The sequence below is a fragment of the Leuciscus leuciscus genome, assembly GCF_965113295.1.
Source record: "Leuciscus leuciscus genome assembly, chromosome: 18".
Taxonomy (NCBI): domain Eukaryota; kingdom Metazoa; phylum Chordata; class Actinopteri; order Cypriniformes; family Leuciscidae; genus Leuciscus; species Leuciscus leuciscus.
In genome coordinates, this window is record NC_138742.1 from 3,360,533 (window position 1) to 3,377,356 (window position 16,824).

A 16,824-nucleotide genomic window follows, 5' to 3' on the forward strand; every position below is an offset into this window, starting at 1 on the left:
CTAGTGCAGTGTTACTGAAGTGTTCCTTTTTAACGATTTATAGGCTATTGTTATTATTATTTTATGCAGCACAGCACATAGCTTATGCCTACAAGGCACAACAAACCTGGTGTTCATTATATACACATGTATATATATATATATATATATATATATATATATATATATATATATATATATATATATATGTGTGTGTGTGTGTGTGTGTGTGTGTGTGTGTGCATTTTGTACATTTTAAAATGCAAATTATAACCTGAAAAATCAAAAATGTATTCCCCAAATCGTGCAACCCTATAGTTTCTCTTGATATATGTATGTTCACAGGTTGTTGGTTTTTTTTCAGGGATCAGATGCCCCACTGATGAGTCCTGCTGACTTCAACATACACATAAGTCTCCGTACATGAACATGGTAAAGTGAAAAATCAAACACCATGGAAATGAAAGGTAAGTACTATGTTTCAGGAATGGCACAAAGGTGTGTAACTGATTAAGTCTCTGTCTTTAGTTCAGTGTGTTAAATAATGTGCTTTTTTTGTCATTTGTTGTGTATTTTTGGATTATGTTGTGTTGTAAATAAATCCAAACAATCAAAAAGCCATTCTTTTTTAAATCTCCTCATTCTTTGTGCAAGGTTGCTCAGAATTATAGGGCCTGATAGCCCCTGATAGGGCCATTAGGGGAGGGTCTTTGTCTTTCTCAGGTGTGAAAGCCATTAATATTCAGGATGTGTTTACACCTACTCGCATAAAGCTTTCTTACACAAAACATGTCTTACAAATTTTAAATCAATATATTGTCTTATCTGAATGAGTATGCAGGATGATTTTCACATAGTTTTGGAGCAAATATTCTAGGCTACGTCATACAATTTTCAAAAGTCTTGTGAAGAAATAATCAATATGGGTTTTATAACCTTATTTCAGTGACAATTTTTTAGTTTTTTCACAAACCACGCATAAATGTCATTATCTCAAAACTACAAACTTTTACATACATGCTGCTGACATATTATTGTAGCAGAGTTTGTGCTTAATACAGTGTAATCAGACTTTAGCCATGAAAATGTCACAAGTAACAGAAATAAGCACAAATGTCAGAGCATATCAGAACACCTCCAGGGCCCAGAAAACACCTCAGACCCCAGAGGGTTAATGAGAAGCTCAATCTAGGAGAATCTGAGGTGTTCTGTGACATCTGTGGTGAAAGAAAGCAGAAAGCTGTGAAGACCTGCCTGACGTGTCCAAGCTCTTACTGTGAGACTCATCTGGAGCCTCATCTCAGTGTCCCACGTCTAAAGAAACACAAACTCATCAATGCTGTGGAAAATCTGGAGGATTATATATGCCAGAAACACGAGAGACCTCTGGAGTTGTTCTGCAGAGATGACCAGACGTGTGTTTGTCTGTTCTGCACTGAAGGAGAACACAGGACTCACAAAACTGTTCCTATTGAGGAGGAGAGTCGAGAGAAGAAGGTAAAGAGATACAAACAAAACACTTTAACCCATTTGTGCCCAAATTTTTCTGAATGGTTTCATGCATATAATCCTGTTAATAGTGTCCTATGTGAACATGTTCTGCATTTATTTTCCCCAGGTTTTTTTTTTCTTTCTTGAAAATCATATTTGAATGTGTGGCAACTATAGTTGACGGTGGGCAAATATGCTGTATGCACCCCTTCAATGTAAAATATGAATAGGAGGAGAACATTTGGCATTTATCTCAAAATAACTGCTTTCAACAGATCAATCTTTATTCATAAACAAATTTATTATGTATAAAAGTCGAAGAACATTTGATGCAGACCCAAAAAAACGGCATCTAGCTTATAATCTCTTGAATATGAAAACACAACAAACAACAAATCCATTTGCCTTAACCATTGTGCACTGTTCAGGGTCTTTTTGACCCACATTTCTGACTTTCATTCATGGGGATAACATAGATAATTTGACATGGTTTAGTGTAAGATTTTTGCCCATCTTTTGGAAAATGCTGTTTTAAAAGTAACAAATTATCACTTTAACCAGTAGATGGCTGCAGAGCACCACTATTTGCTATTTGCTTTTTGACTAAGTGAAAGACATCTTTTCACAAGTTTTTCCAGTTGTACTCATATCTACATATAATGAAATCACAATTATAATAATAAAAGTTACTTTTTGTCAAAGTTTAGGCACTCTTTGTACTGAAAAAAAAAATCTGTTTTTCAGTAATGTTATATTATGATTAGAATCAAATGAATTTGATCAATGGACAAAATTCATCCTCAAAATCAGAAACAACACAGAACACACAGACAGAAATGAAGTGGCACACTTTAAATTTGTAGAATTATATGAAAAACAGATGTTTGAAATAAATGATAAACTCTAAAAACTCCAACTTTTCTCTTTGTAACATCCTGATCAGGTTTGATTCTAATCATAATGTAACATTATTGAAAACTGATTTTTTTTTTTCAGTACAAAAACTGCCAAACTTTGACAAAAAGTAACTTTTATTGTTATAATTGTGATTTCATTATATGTAGATATAAATCTAACTGGAAAAACTTGTGAAAAGATGTCTTTTAGTTTGAAACTTTTAGTACTTTTAGAGCTCTGCAGCCATCTACTGTTTTTTTTTTTTTTTTTACTTTTAAAACTGCATTTTCCAAGATTTGGCCAAAAATCTTACACTAAACCATGTCAAATTATCCATGTTATCCCGATGAATGAAAGTTAGAAATGTGGGTATTTTATAAGGCAAATTGTTTATTAATTTTTTTTTTTTTTTGGAGAATTTTTCTTTTCTTTTTTTGAACATTTGTGGAGTAAAACTGTCCAAATGTAGAGTAAAAACATAAATAAACTGAGTAAAATTACATTTGTTTAAAATATATATATATTGTTACAAAATTACATTTTGTTGCCTGGGGTCTCTCAGACCCCAAACAGCCTGACTGTAAACCATAAACGAACAGCGCACAAGGGTTAAAGTTGTGGAACGTAGTGCAGAACAAAGTGCAGCCATAACAGGGCATTGTGTATCAAAAAGTTAAATGAAAATAAATAAATACAAATAAATAGAATGAAGAAAAAAAATATATCTATATAGAGATGTCATTTAAAGGGTTAAGTTATGTTTATGCACTAAACAAGACCAATAAACTTGATTTATTAACCTATTAACACAGTATACCCTATTTTCCCATGATATATGTACTTACAAGGCATTTGCCCACCGGCAACTATAGTTGCCGCTTGGACTTTTGACTAAGTATACAAAAAACTATAGATCTCTTGTAAGATTTGTTTTGTTTGGATGATTCTAGAGACCTTCATGATTATGTAGATATATATATGTCAACAAAAAATACTTAGTAGTAACATGAAAATGACCTTTCTTTGGGAGGGTTTGCCTTCGCCATGCTTCCTGGAAGTAGGGGTAGGAAGTTGACAGCCTCATGTGACAGGGAGGAAGTGAATACCTTTTTTTTTTTCTTGAAATCCTTTATTTGGTTGTTTGCTTGCATGTCATTGAGAAATAAATCATGGACAACATCTAGAAAATTATTTACAAAAGGAAAATGACAACTATGCACTGCGGCAACTATAGTTGCCGGAAATACACATTGGCGAATGAGATTTGCATCACGAGCCACTTCCAGCTTCCAGTTATATAAGGCAGCATGCAAACTCACACAGTAAGCTTTTGCTTCGGAGCAGAGCAGACGTTGTTTCACTCTGCTCTTCAATCAACGTTCTACGGAACAAGAGGGAAGCTGTTCCTGTGTTGGTTGCATATTACAGCGGAGGTTGCGGTTGCTGAGTGTTTGCACGGTTAAGTGCAGCGGCTGTTGCCCCGGCCGCTTTTCCCTAAAACAGTAAAAACGGGTGTGGCCGTTGTGTCTTTTTCAAATGTCATTCCACCCATGTGTTTCTGGATGTGGTCGTTTCCTGGCCCAGTCTGACAGCCACAATCACTGCCTCATGATTCTGGGACGTAAGCATGCTGAGGTAGCCCAATAAATGTGGTGGGTTACAACCGATCTTGGATCTGCACGTCTTGAATCGGGCCCTTCACAAGCTTCCGTTCAAGATGCTTACGCAGAAATGCCTCCTCACGTGCGTTCGCCACCAAGATTGGTTTTGTACAATAATGTGCAGGTAGGTTGGCTCGGTGTCTCGCTTGCTGCACCCTTTCCCTCTGAGTATGGGATACGAGCGCCTATTCTGCTCCTCAGGTGAGTTCCCCGACTGTTGAACCTTGGTTAATTCCCCAGCATCCTTGGCAGTCAGATGCGGCGGAGGCATCTGAAGCCAGGTCTAGTACTTGTGTGTATGCCCGGTTGGTCAGCCCCTGTACTAGACAAGATGCCTATATGTTTTTATTCCCCTCCTAGGTGATCCCATATGTGTATTCTCCCACGGTATTGCTTTCCATGTTGGTTAGCCCATGTCTTATTGACCACCCCTGAACAAGGCCGGATCTACCACAGAAATCTTCCATATGTAGAACTGCCCAAATGGTCAGTCTATATGCGTAAATGTACATTCACACTACAAGCGACTTGTCGCTGCATGTCGCCAGTTGCTGGTGTTGAGGTCGTTAGTGGGCATTCCCACTACTGGTTGCCTAGTGATGTTTTTGAGTGACATTCACAGATGTTATCCCATGCTGTAGACAACAAATCAGTTTTCTTGCTTCTACAAACAAACATTTTGGAAGGACAAGACTAAACATAAATGAAATCAGTACATAAAATGCATAATATTTAAGATGAACGAGAAACAGCGAGTGCTCTTTGCCATCACGGCTTCTTAACTGCAGCAAAAGGGCAAATGCCAGTCTATCTGGGTTCAAGAAACCATTCAGGCTCGGAGTCAGCAAAGTGAATACCACAGTATGTACACTAAGACATATCATAAATTATAGGACAGTTTCTAACTGCTAAAATGAGCTTCCCATTCATCTTGCCTTGGTCAGACTCAAGTACACCACGTGCGCTCCACTGATTTTACTCCTATTGGTTGTCGCTCCCGAAAGTCACTCTTCATTTGCATAAATTTGAACATATCTCAACTTTGTTGCGTCGCTGGACATGTCCCATCCAGTCGCCAGTGGTCACGGTCGCTCATGTCGCCGAAATCGCCTGCTCTCCTTAAGTGCACCTTAACTCCACGTTACCTCCCTACAGGCAAGATGTTGTCTTCGTAGCATTCCTTTCTGGTTGGAATAGGCACACTTTCCCAGTGTTATCAAGTAGTCTCACTGTATATGGTCAGAAGGAACACCAGTGATTGACATTCTCCGTGCAAAGCCCTATCCTTTCTTCCACCCCAACAGGTTAATGGGGACTAGGCGGCTTACTCTGGGCAGCTGTTGTGGCACTTTCCATAGGGATCCCAATACGTCAGTTCAGTGTGATGTAACGTCGAACATGACTGACTAATAGGGAATGTCACTTCCCTCCTGAAGGAGGGAACAGAGACTTTACATCCCCTCACCACAACTCCTGTACCTTCGCTGAAACGGCCGGGACCCCGTCTAAGCTCCTCAGCAGAAAACTTAATGTGAGAGCTTGCACGCTGCCTTATATACCCGGAAGTGGGGAGTGGCTTGTGATGCAAATCTCACTCGCAATGTCCATTGGCTTGTTCTTTAATCACTCAAATGTGATTGGGCTCTCAGGCGAGATCCCAATATATCAGTTCAGTCTGACATAAAGTCTCTGTTCTCTCCCTGAGGGAATGGGGGTTACATTAGTAACCTAGACATTTTCTTTTCTGTGTCTTGACATGTTGAAGAACCTGTCCCTTTTTTTATTTAAATAACAGCTAAATTCAATAGTCTTTCATTGCATCTGATAAAAGCTGATTTTGTTACCCTCAAAACTGTCAGACATGGACTAAAAGATTCAAAAGTATAATTCTGAATTCATATGATCTTAAAATTATTATTTTTTAAATAAGACTTTCAGAAGATGGAAAGCTATATTCAGTAATAAATGTGTCTATGTTTTTCTCTGGATGTAGAATCAGCTGGTTCAGACACAGACAGAATTTCATCAGATGATCCAGGACAGAATGAAGAAGATTCAAGAGATTAAACACTCAGTAGAGCTGAGAAAGGTTTGTGCTTCGATCAACCCGAGTTCATATCCTGACTCATGGTCATTTCCGATCCCCCTTTCACTTTCACTTTTTGTTCACTCTCTAACTATCCTAGCAAAAAATACATAAAAAAATGATATGCATCATAATATTTCAATCTAATTAATAAATAAATTAGCCGTTGAAAAATAAAGGCGTTGAATTACATTGATAGTTCTTAGAGCTTAGATTCTCTGCCCGAGCCCGAGCCCGGACTCGACCCGACCCGACCCGCGAGCCGGGCCGGGCCGATATTTCCCGCCACTGTCCTCGGGCCGGGTCGGGTCGGGCCCTTGATAAAGCACGTCACGTGTCATGCGCAGCGTCTCGTCCACTCGCACTCGCAGTCTCGCACGCGTGACGCATCACACCTGCTGTGCATGCTGTACTATTCTGTAGCTTAAGTGCTTGAAGAAGCAAAGAAAAAAATTAAAACAGGAGAATTAACTTTGAGCAAGTTTGGAGGAAAATCGAAGCTATGGAAACATTTTAAACTAGTCGTGGGGAGTGACAACATATGTGTTGGCTTTGTCTCGTGCATTAAATGCGGCACGCTGCTCGCCTATGACAGCAAAAAAACGGGGACTTCGACGATGAACAGACACATGAAGCAGTCTTGCCATGACAGAAATTATGATAGTAGTCAGCCTCAGCCCTCGATGTCCTCTTTTGTAACTTTTCCGATCCATTCAATTATTTCTGAATAAACAAACAACGCAGTTTACATGCTTCTTCCTTGTCGCATTATTCATTAAGATAATAATTAATAAATACACGCACAATTATGAATGTGATAAATGTTACAGATATGTTTTATTCACAAACAAATGCCTTTCAACATGTGCAAAATTCAGAATTAAGTGAATGTGCTGCAATTTGTTAAAAAAGAGAGTGTACGTGTTTTAGCCATTGAATAAGCACATTTAGTTTCAAGTTTGTTAAGTTTTGTTTTGAAGAAAGCTTTTCTTTAAAGTGAATTTCGTTTAGTATAAATTGTAATTTAATTTTAATACATTTTTCATCAACCAACTGCCTAGATTTATAGCCTACATAAAAATCTATTTACCAGACAATATAATCATGACATGGAGTCGCGGGCGCGCCGCGGTCACTTACACCATTTGAAACTCGCGCTGTCACCGAATTTACAAATGCACATCTTGCTTGTTGCTCACACACATATTATGTTGAAATAACAATATGTTGAAGTAACATTATTAATAATAATTAATCTTTAAGAATATTTGATTGAATGCTGAATGTTGTGCTTGTCCAATTTAATAACATTAAAACTTTAATTGTGATAATTAAAATAATTTAATATTTAATATTGAGTGGCCAATTTTTGCTCATTTATTAATAGTATTTATATAATATATATAACTGCGCAGCTCCACCCTGTAGTCTAAATGATCTAGCACAGCAGCACCTGCGTTAAAAAAAATCCTGGCGCCGCCCCTGGTTATAACGGCCCACATATTAAAAATGGTCGGGTTTAAATCGGGCTCGGGCTCATAATTACAGTGAACGTGTCGGGCCAGGCCGAGCTCGGACACAACGGGCTCGGGCTCGGGTAGGGTCGGGCTTGATTTGTTGGGCCCGATCTAATAGTTCTGCCACCATTTAGTAACCCTCATTTTGCTCCAAACATAATTTTTTCCCATAGAGCACAAATCTTGGTGAATTGTACTTGAGTGTCTTTTGTGTTCCACTGAGAATCACACATTTTAAGTGACATGAGGTTAATTGATGATGAGATCATTTTCATTTTGGGGTGAACTATCCCTTTAAATAATATGTAAATAAATATGTAATAGATTAACAAATAGAATATATTTTAACTGTTTTCAATCATCAGAGAAACACAGAGAAAGAGAGATCCTCCAGTGTGGAGATCTTCACTGATCTGATCCGCTCCATTGAGAGATGTCAGTCTGATCTGGTGAAGATGATGGAGGAACAGCAGAAAGCAGCAGAGAAACAGGCTGAAGATCTCATTAAAGAGCTGCATCAGGAAATCACTGAGCTGAAGAGGAGAAACACTGAGCTGGAGCAGCTCTCACACACTGACGATCATTTCCATCTCATACAGGTCTGTCAACATCTGTCTCAGTCAATATGTACAATATTACAGGACAAACTGTATGTTCTTTAAGGTCCACCAAATTGGCCCAATGACGGTGTCCAATGGTGTATCTGAAGGTTTCCTGTTTGTTCTGTCTTTTCAGTGCGCAAAGTGATTTAATTTCAATTACAGTTTTATTTGACTCAATTTTATCTTGACCTCGAATTTAGGTTGGAATGCCAATGGATTATTTATAATTTATCTAGATTTTTGATTATTCTATTTAACTCTTTACTTTAGATTGTACTTGTTAAGTCGAATTCCAATGTTGCTCAGAGTCTCACACCGGCCGTTAAGGTGAATCTCACAGTCACAAACTTGCCAGTCTGATCATTAGTCAGAGGCGGCAGAGCTTGACAAACCGGGTGGATTTCAGCAGTGGCGCAGTCACTCCTACTAGCCACTTTGGCGGGTTGAATTGTAATTTTATTTTTCAAATGTAGTCTTTTAAAAAGGCATCTAAAATAATATTAAAAGTAATATAGCAATCTAGTGTTGTGAAAAATATTTATTTTCCTTTCAAGGGAACTCGCGATGCATCGAGATTGACGCTATGGGAAAGCTCTCTGTGTGATTGAATCGTGAAGCACGCGTGAAATCGGGCACCGAATTGGTTGCTCGAGTAACACCTAGACCTTGACCTAGTCTTGAGAGATTGGTTCTCTTAGTAGAATTGTTGGCGGTGTGGGAACTTCTGCCAAACATGTCTCAAAAGAAGCATAGCGTCTGCTCCGGAGCCCCCACTAAAAGACTGGGTGTCGGGGTGGCGCTCTCAGCTGAAGTCTTCCCGAGGTAAGATCTGAGGACCGTCATTATCTTCAAGAAGGCTTCGGGGAAGAGGTGTGCTTAGGGGCGCAGTGGTCTCCGGCGAGCCCATATCTCAGTGTCCGCCCGGAAACTTAGCGGCACTGGGATGCTAACCTCCTCTGAGGAGGGTCTCAGAGAAATCAGTTGGGCTGTTCCCTGCTGCTTCGCCGCTTCAGGGCATCGAATTTCTTGCTCGTGTAAAATCAGAGACCAGTCTTGAGAAACTGGTTCCCTTATTAGATTTTAGCAGCGTGAAACTACTGCAAAATATATCTCATTGGGTCCTGCGCACAGGGGGGTCCTGTCCACAGCGGTAGGCCCCGAGCAAGCTCTGGTTATGGAACAAGAGATAACGGCGTTGCTGGGGAAAGGGGCCATAAAACGTGTTCCTTCCCCCCACAGAGAATCCACGTTTACAGCTGGTATTTTATCATTCATAAGAAGGATGGGGGGTATTAATAGTAATAGTAAACCCACTATTGGGTTCTTACTTTCGGCCTAGTCTTGTCACCCCATATACTGGCTCAGTGTGGAGCAGATGGCGGTTTGCCACTGAGATGTCTTCCTCACCCACATGAATGTATGGGGGTTAAGGCTGAACGGAAAAAGAAGTGTGCTTTCTCCATTAAAGAGGACCACTTTTTCTGGTGTGGTGTGGGATTCGATGACAATGCAGACACGTCTATCTTCTGCTCATATCGGTTCGATCCTCACAACCGTGAGCAAGATTAAGCTAGGCCAGTCACTCACTGTCAAACAGTTCCGAGACTGTTAGGTCTGATGGCAGCTGTGTCCAATGGGATACCTTTTGGCCTATTTTCTCTGTGGTGCATCGGATCAGGAGGAGTATGGCGGTGTGATGAGGACGAGCCTACCAGCTCGCCTTCGGGGAGAAAATGTGAGTCCGTAAAAGGATGGCGCACTCGCAGAAGCACTTCGTGCCAGGTGGAATTTATTTATAGTGCCAATAAGAAGACCGTCCACAGTGAAGTATATATACAGGTGCACACAAAAAGAAAAAAAAAAAACTAAAAAGTACAACAACAAAAAATAAAGACGAAAACTCTTCAAAAAAATAAAAACGTATCTACAGTACACCAGTACACAAAGGTTTTGTTCGCTTGAGGCACCACAGTTGCACTCTCGCTTTCCGACTTGGTTAACAAGTCCTGACTTCAGGTTTGGCCTTGGCTTAAATAGGCCAAGGCCAATTTGAAACGAGTGAGTTATTACTGAATAACCCATTGTGAGTTATTACTGATAATATATCGATTATCGCAGTATCGCCATATCGTGATATTATGTATCGCGTATCGTATCGTATCGTGAAGTACCCAGTGATTCCCAGCCCTAGAGTTGACACACAAACCTGTGTCCCTTTACTCACTCGTTTCATTTGCTCCAGATGAATATTGCTGATGTTACAGGGCTTGAATTTTGGCGAGGGATTGCTCGTAATGAGCATAATTTTACTCATTGCAGCAGATTTCGTGCTCACACCCAAACTGTGCGAGCAGAAAGACAAGTATATTGACTAAAACAGTATAATGGGTCAGTGTGTCAGGTCTTAAAGGAACACTTCGACTTTTTGGGACTTTAGCTTATTCACCATATCCCTCAGAGTTAGATTAGTCCATACATACCTTTTTCATCTCCGTGCGTGCTTTAAGTCTGTTTGACGCACCCACCGCTAGCCTAGCTTAGCACAAAGACTGGATGTAAATGGCTACAGCTAGCATACTAATCCCAATAAGTGACAAAATAACACCAACATTTTCCTATTTACATGTTGTGATTTGTATAGTCACAGTGTGTACAAATAACAAGGTCATATGAGACATTTTTTAAACGTTTAAATACTGGAACTATTTTCTCAGAAGGCGAAGCACTGCTACTTGGGCGGAGTGAAGAGCGCAGCACCCGAGAAGTGCCGTGGTTATGGAGCAGAGAGTTCGCTCAGAGTTGGAGTAATAGAGTCAGCAATTACTAGATAGTAAATGCAAAGTTTACAATCATGGGTGTTCGCTGTATTGTAAAGAGCTGCGACAATAAACAGGGGAATTCCAAACAAAAACGCTGACCTGATGAATCAATGGCTATTGCTCTGGATATAGATCCAAACACACCTCTAGACATCATCAAGGACTATCGCGTTTGCTCAGAACATTTCACTAGGACGACTATTTTGAAAAAAATGGAATTTGCCACACGGACCATGAAACGTGTGCTGAAGGATAACGTTACGGCCATCCCATCGATAGTAAAGACAGGACAAAGTGGATCGCCTGCGGTAAGTGTCCCGTTATGTTTTTAGATGACTAGCCTACTGTTACAGTGCCATTAGCTAACGTTAACGTTAGATGTAATGTAACCTTCGTGACACAATTACATGAATAGGGTGCTCACTACTATTACAGTTGTTCCCGGGCTCCAGGTATCCCCTGTAATGTTAATATTGTGTTGTCACAAACGCGCTCTATCGCCCCAGTAACAAATAAGCGGCGCTAAAGGTAACTTTCAGGACTGAAGCATTCAACTTGCTAATGAATTGGAGGGGGTATGGGCAGTTTTCATTTTTGAGAAACAGTGACCTTGTTTGTGAAATAGTAGGCTACTCCCGTTCTGATTCTCCCCTCGACCTCAGTCTGTTCGGCATTGTCTATCAGCTTCCAAAGTTTGTAACTCCGCGTCTGTGTATTCTGGCTCAAAATGATATGGTTCTGGATCTTGGTTTGATACCAAATAAACAATTCCTCAAAGTCAGCCATGATCACGAATCACGTTCGCTACTAGCTAGTTAGTCACGTTGGTTTTGTTGACGGAACGGGGCTTCTCGGGTGCTGCGCTCATCACTCCGCCCAAGTAGCAGTGCTTCGCCTTCTGAGAAAATAGTTCCCAGTATTTAAACGTTTAAAAAAATGTTTGTGTCTCATATAACCTTGTTATTTGTACACACTGTGACTATACAAATCACAACATGTAAATAGGAAAATGTTGGCGTTATTTTGTCACTTATTGGGATTAGTATGCTAGCTGTAGCCATTTACATCCAGTCTTTGTGCTAAGCTAGGCTAGCGGTGGGTGTGTCAAACAGACTTAAAGCACGCACGGAGATGAAAAAGGTATGTATGGACTTATCTAACTCTGGGGGATACGGTGAATAAGCTAAAGTCCCAAAAAGTCGAAGTGTTCCTTTAAAGTGACAGCAGCCTAATATACCGGCTGCCAAATTATGAAATAATATTAAAATATCTATATGGCAGTTTTTCCCTATGGTATCCATGTCAAAATTGTGGCCAGTGAAAATGCTGAGTGGTTAGTAACTTTGGAAAACCCCTAGCCACAGTGGCTGGTAAGCAAAAAAGTTAATGTCAAGCCCTGGTCAGAGGTTATGACAAATACTATTTAATAGGCCACCCATGCTTGCCATTATTTAAATAGTAATTCTGTTTAGTCCCCTACAGTCACCTATGTAACCATTTAATTAAAGCTTAAACAATAACAAGAGGTTCCCTTTCAGTCGAGAACGTCTGACATAATCGACGTCGACTGAATGGGATCATGCTAGGGAGCCTATCTTCTTCGAGCATGTTTGAACGAGGCAATGCGTGCAATGGCGACGTGAATTTGCATCACGCGCTCCGCCCCGCGAGGCGGGTATAAATACGGAAGCGGATGCAAACACCATCTGTCTTTCGCTTCGGAGTCGATAGTTTTCTATGACGGAATCTCTGAAGAGTGTTGTTTTCTACAATGAGCGAGTGTGTCGGTGCTACTTCAGGAAATCCCTCCCTGGCTGGTGTTTCTACAGCGCGAGCTCTTTGAGCACTCAACTGCTGTTCTAACAGCATCACATTCTGTTTGTGTTTGTTTGTCTGACGGCCGGTTGAGGGCGAGAAGAGTGATTGCTTCACTGGTACAGGCTGCACCATCCCTGTCAGTGTTGTAGTGATCATTTCCCTGGTTACTGGTGAGAGGTTTTTCATTTTCTGAAAAAGCAACACGGGTGCGTTTGAGTCTTTTTCAAGATGTCATTCCGCCCGTGCGTTTCTGGATGTGGTCGTTCCCTGTCCCCTTCTGACGGTCACGATTGCTGTGTCACATGTTTAGGTGTTCAGGACGCTGATGCAGCTTTTGTGGACGGTTCATGTTTCCATTGTCTCGGTGCATAGAGCCCTCCACCGTGTGCCGCTCAGTCTCGGTTGGATGATTGGTAACTCTGGGCGGGCCGTGCTGGTTCTCAGCCCGCCGCCCCAGTGCCCTTCTTTCCCGAAGTGCATGGAGAGCTCACTAGATCGTGGAAGGCACCTTTTACTGCCGGAAGCGACCTGGAGAGTACTTCCCCCCTCACTACCCTTGACAGAGGAGCGGTGAAGGGTTACGAGGCTATTCCCCCAGTCGAGCGGTCTGTCACGGTGCACCTGTGCCCGCCGGCCGCTGCGGACCGGGTGGAGGATCCTCGTTTCCCCCCTCAGGCCTGTGGTCGCTCGTCTGTTCTTACAGATATAGCGTACAGAGCCTGTGGGCAAGCCGCTTCCTCTTTGCATGCCCTGGCGTTGCTTCAGGTCTACCAGGCCAAAGCACTCATGGACAAGCATAAGGGTGGTCTAGGCCGTGCGCTCACCAGTGACCGACAGGCCAACAGGCCCGATTACGCCTTCTCCCGTAACCCCTGCCGACCAGTGGAGTCAGGTAAGTGTTGCCTCGCACACTCAGACCTCGCTTCGGGCCGCCTCCGGGCCCTCCAAACCAGGTCCCTGTCTTCCACCCCACTGCCCCCCTCCGGGTACGTCTGTGGTACCTCTGGTCCCTCTGTCCCGGTCTGTGGAAGCCTGGAGAGAGCTTCCCGGCCGGTCACGATTGCTGTGTCACGTGTTTGGGTGTTCAGCACGCTGATGCAGCTTTTGTGGACGGTTCATGTTCCCATTGCGGGAATATGACTGTCTTGGTGTTGAGATCGAGACTTGCCTTCGTTCGCAAGGGTGCAGTCCCCATTACCACACCCCACCCTAGGGTGCCATATGGGATGGGTGATCGGAGATCAGTGATGGAGTTTCCGCCCGGTAACCATTCCCTGTGGGCTCCTCACTCCTCCATCACACCGATGCCATTGGAGCCCTCTGTTGAGAGTACTAGTCTCTCTGTAATTGACCGACTAGATCTCTTGCTCACGGCTCCCCTAGAGGACAGGATGTCGATTGTAACATTGGAGGGTCCCTATCCTCCACCCCGCTGCCCCCCTCCGGGTACGTCTGTGGTACCTCTGGTCCCTCTGTCCCGGTCTGTGGAAGCGTGGAAAGAGCTTCCCGGCAGGTCCAGCTGTATCCTCCATACTGTCAGACTCGGCAACACGATTCAGTTCTTCCGGCGTCCACCCAGGTTCAGCGGCATTCTGTACACCTCAGTGCTGTCCGAACGTGCCCTTGTTATTCGTGCGGAGATCGCAGTCCTACTGGGGAAGGACGCGATAGAGCCGGTTCCGTTAGCTGATATGAAGTCGGGTTTCTACAGCCCATACTTCATTGTACCCAAGAAAGGAGGTGGGTTACGACCAATCTTGGACCTGCGACACTTGAATTGGGCCCTTCACAAGCTTCCGTTCAAGATGTTAACGCACAAACGCATCCTTCGGTGCATCCGTCCCCGAGATTGGTTTGCAGCGGTCGACCTGAAGGACGCGTACTTTCACGTCTCCATCCTGCCGCGACACAGGCGATTCCTGTGCTTCGCGTTCAAGGGTCGAGCTTATCAGTACAAAGTCCTACCCTTCGGGCTGGCCCTGTCTCCCTGCGTCTTTACGAAGGTCGCGGAAGCAGCACTGACTTCACGACCAAGTCCCGAGGGGGGCGTGGCACAGCGGCACGTTTCGGGTGAGAATCACCCCAGCCTGCCGCAAAACTCTCAGCCTGTGGTCAGACCCCTCGTTTCTCCGGGCCGGAGTGCCCCTAGAACTGCCTTTTTTAATAGCCCACTTAAAGTGTTTATTACAAATAAATTACTACATTGCTAAAAATGAATAAATGTAAATTAACAAAAATTTGCGTTGCATTTACAACCAGAAGTTTTGAAAACGGGTTTCAAAGTGCAAGTTTTTGAAAACGTTCTCCGTATAAAAAACTAAAATGTGAATTTATGAAGACGATGACGTCGTGCACATGCCTAATACGTGTTCAATCTAAAGTGTTTCATTGCCATCTAATGGCCTGGCAGCAGAATACAGCGTTTTTAGTCGTTTTCGCAGATCCGTGTGAATGGGTATAGTTTTGACAACGGTGTCGTCTGTATGCGAAAAAGTTAAAGGAAGAACTTCTCAGTTTTAAGCATATCGTTGTCGTGTAAACGTATTAATTGTATCCTAGTTAGTCTCCTTGTTTACTGATTACATTCAGCTGTCTGTCATTAATTTTCCCTGTGTATTTATACTCCCACATCCACACAGTTTTATTCCTGTCTATATTCTGAAGGTTTTTACTGAGGGGTTTGTTTGTACACCATTCACCTGATTTATACAACATTTTATTCCTAAAAACATGGTGACAAATATTTTTTTCAATCAATCTTTTTTATGGAGTGATAAAAAGAGAATTTCTAAATCCCCTAAGTAAAAACCTTTAACTCATTTGCATATTTCAATATTTCAGAAAGGTTTTAATACAGAAAATATCAAATTTATTAATATCTAATATATTTAGGGGAAGTATGGTGGTATCCATCCATATCCATACAGAGGTTTTGCCTCAACTGTGTAAAATGAAATGAAATATTGAATTAACTGCTTTAAAAATAATCATCATATTTACCAGTCTTCTCTCTCTCCTGCTGTAGATGAGCTCATCCCTGTACACTCGTCCACACACCAAGAACTGGACTGAGATCAGGATTGACTCTGAAGTGAACTCTCTGAAGAGAGCTCTGATTCAACTGAAGAAAACTCTGGATGGGACTCTAAATGAAAAACTCAGTCAAACTGGTATGTGAATATCAAATACAGTGTATAGATTTTTGTTAGTAACTATATTTTTCAAGATATATTGTGGGTTAAATAAAATTTAAGCACCGGTGACCTGCTGGTGATAACTTAAACTTGCCAAGTTAGTATTACACTGATATGATAAAATCACTAACTAAACCTAGTCTATTTAAAGTTATATCCAAACTTTAACTGATGCCATAACCAGTTATTGCAGTATTACTTTAACTTACTTTAGCGACATGTAAACAACATGAAATATAACCAGTTTCACTACATGCCATTGATGCTGCTAATAGAGAGAAACTCACTGTTAACTTGAAATTATTGCTATAAATAATTCATCATTATATTATCATCAGTTTCCACGGGGTTGGAGTTTGTGCAGGAGTTTGCAGGTACAGTGTGACTGACACCATTTTCTTCAATACACTTAAAATACTTTGTTTATAATCTGTATTATATACTGTACACATGAATATATTTTGTTCTCTCTCAGTGGATGTGACTCTGGATCCTGATTCAGCAAATTCATATCTCATCCTGTCTGATGATGGAAAACAAGTCAGTGATGGAGACTTTGAGCAGGGCGTCCCAGAAAACCCAAAGAGATTTGATGTGGGTCTTTGTGTTCTGGCAAAGGAGGGATTAAGTTCAGGGAGATTTTACTATGAGGTTCAGGTGAAGGGAAAGACTGGGTGGTGTTTAGGAGTGATCAGAGAATCCATTAAAAGGAAGCGGACGATCACACTGAAACCAGAGGATGGATTCTGGACTGTGATTC

The 16,824-nt window shown here is 41.7% G+C and overlaps 1 protein-coding gene across 1 annotated transcript in view; it reads left to right on the forward strand.

Annotated features, from left to right (window-relative positions):
* Positions 1 to 400: 400 nt before the first annotated feature.
* Positions 401 to 16,824, forward strand: part of LOC309480259 (E3 ubiquitin-protein ligase TRIM11-like) — a gene marked incomplete at its 3' end in the record, with an annotated part of 24,300 nt that continues 7,876 nt past the window's right edge. The window contains exons 1-6 of the mRNA XM_082144670.1: positions 401 to 1,476; positions 6,022 to 6,117; positions 7,997 to 8,230; positions 15,896 to 16,040; positions 16,403 to 16,438; positions 16,540 to 16,817. Coding sequence (XP_082000796.1) covers positions 1,093 to 1,476; positions 6,022 to 6,117; positions 7,997 to 8,230; positions 15,896 to 16,040; positions 16,403 to 16,438; positions 16,540 to 16,817 — 1,173 coding nt within the window. The 5' untranslated portion in view covers positions 401 to 1,092. The remainder of the gene's footprint in view (positions 1,477 to 6,021; positions 6,118 to 7,996; positions 8,231 to 15,895; positions 16,041 to 16,402; positions 16,439 to 16,539; positions 16,818 to 16,824) is intronic.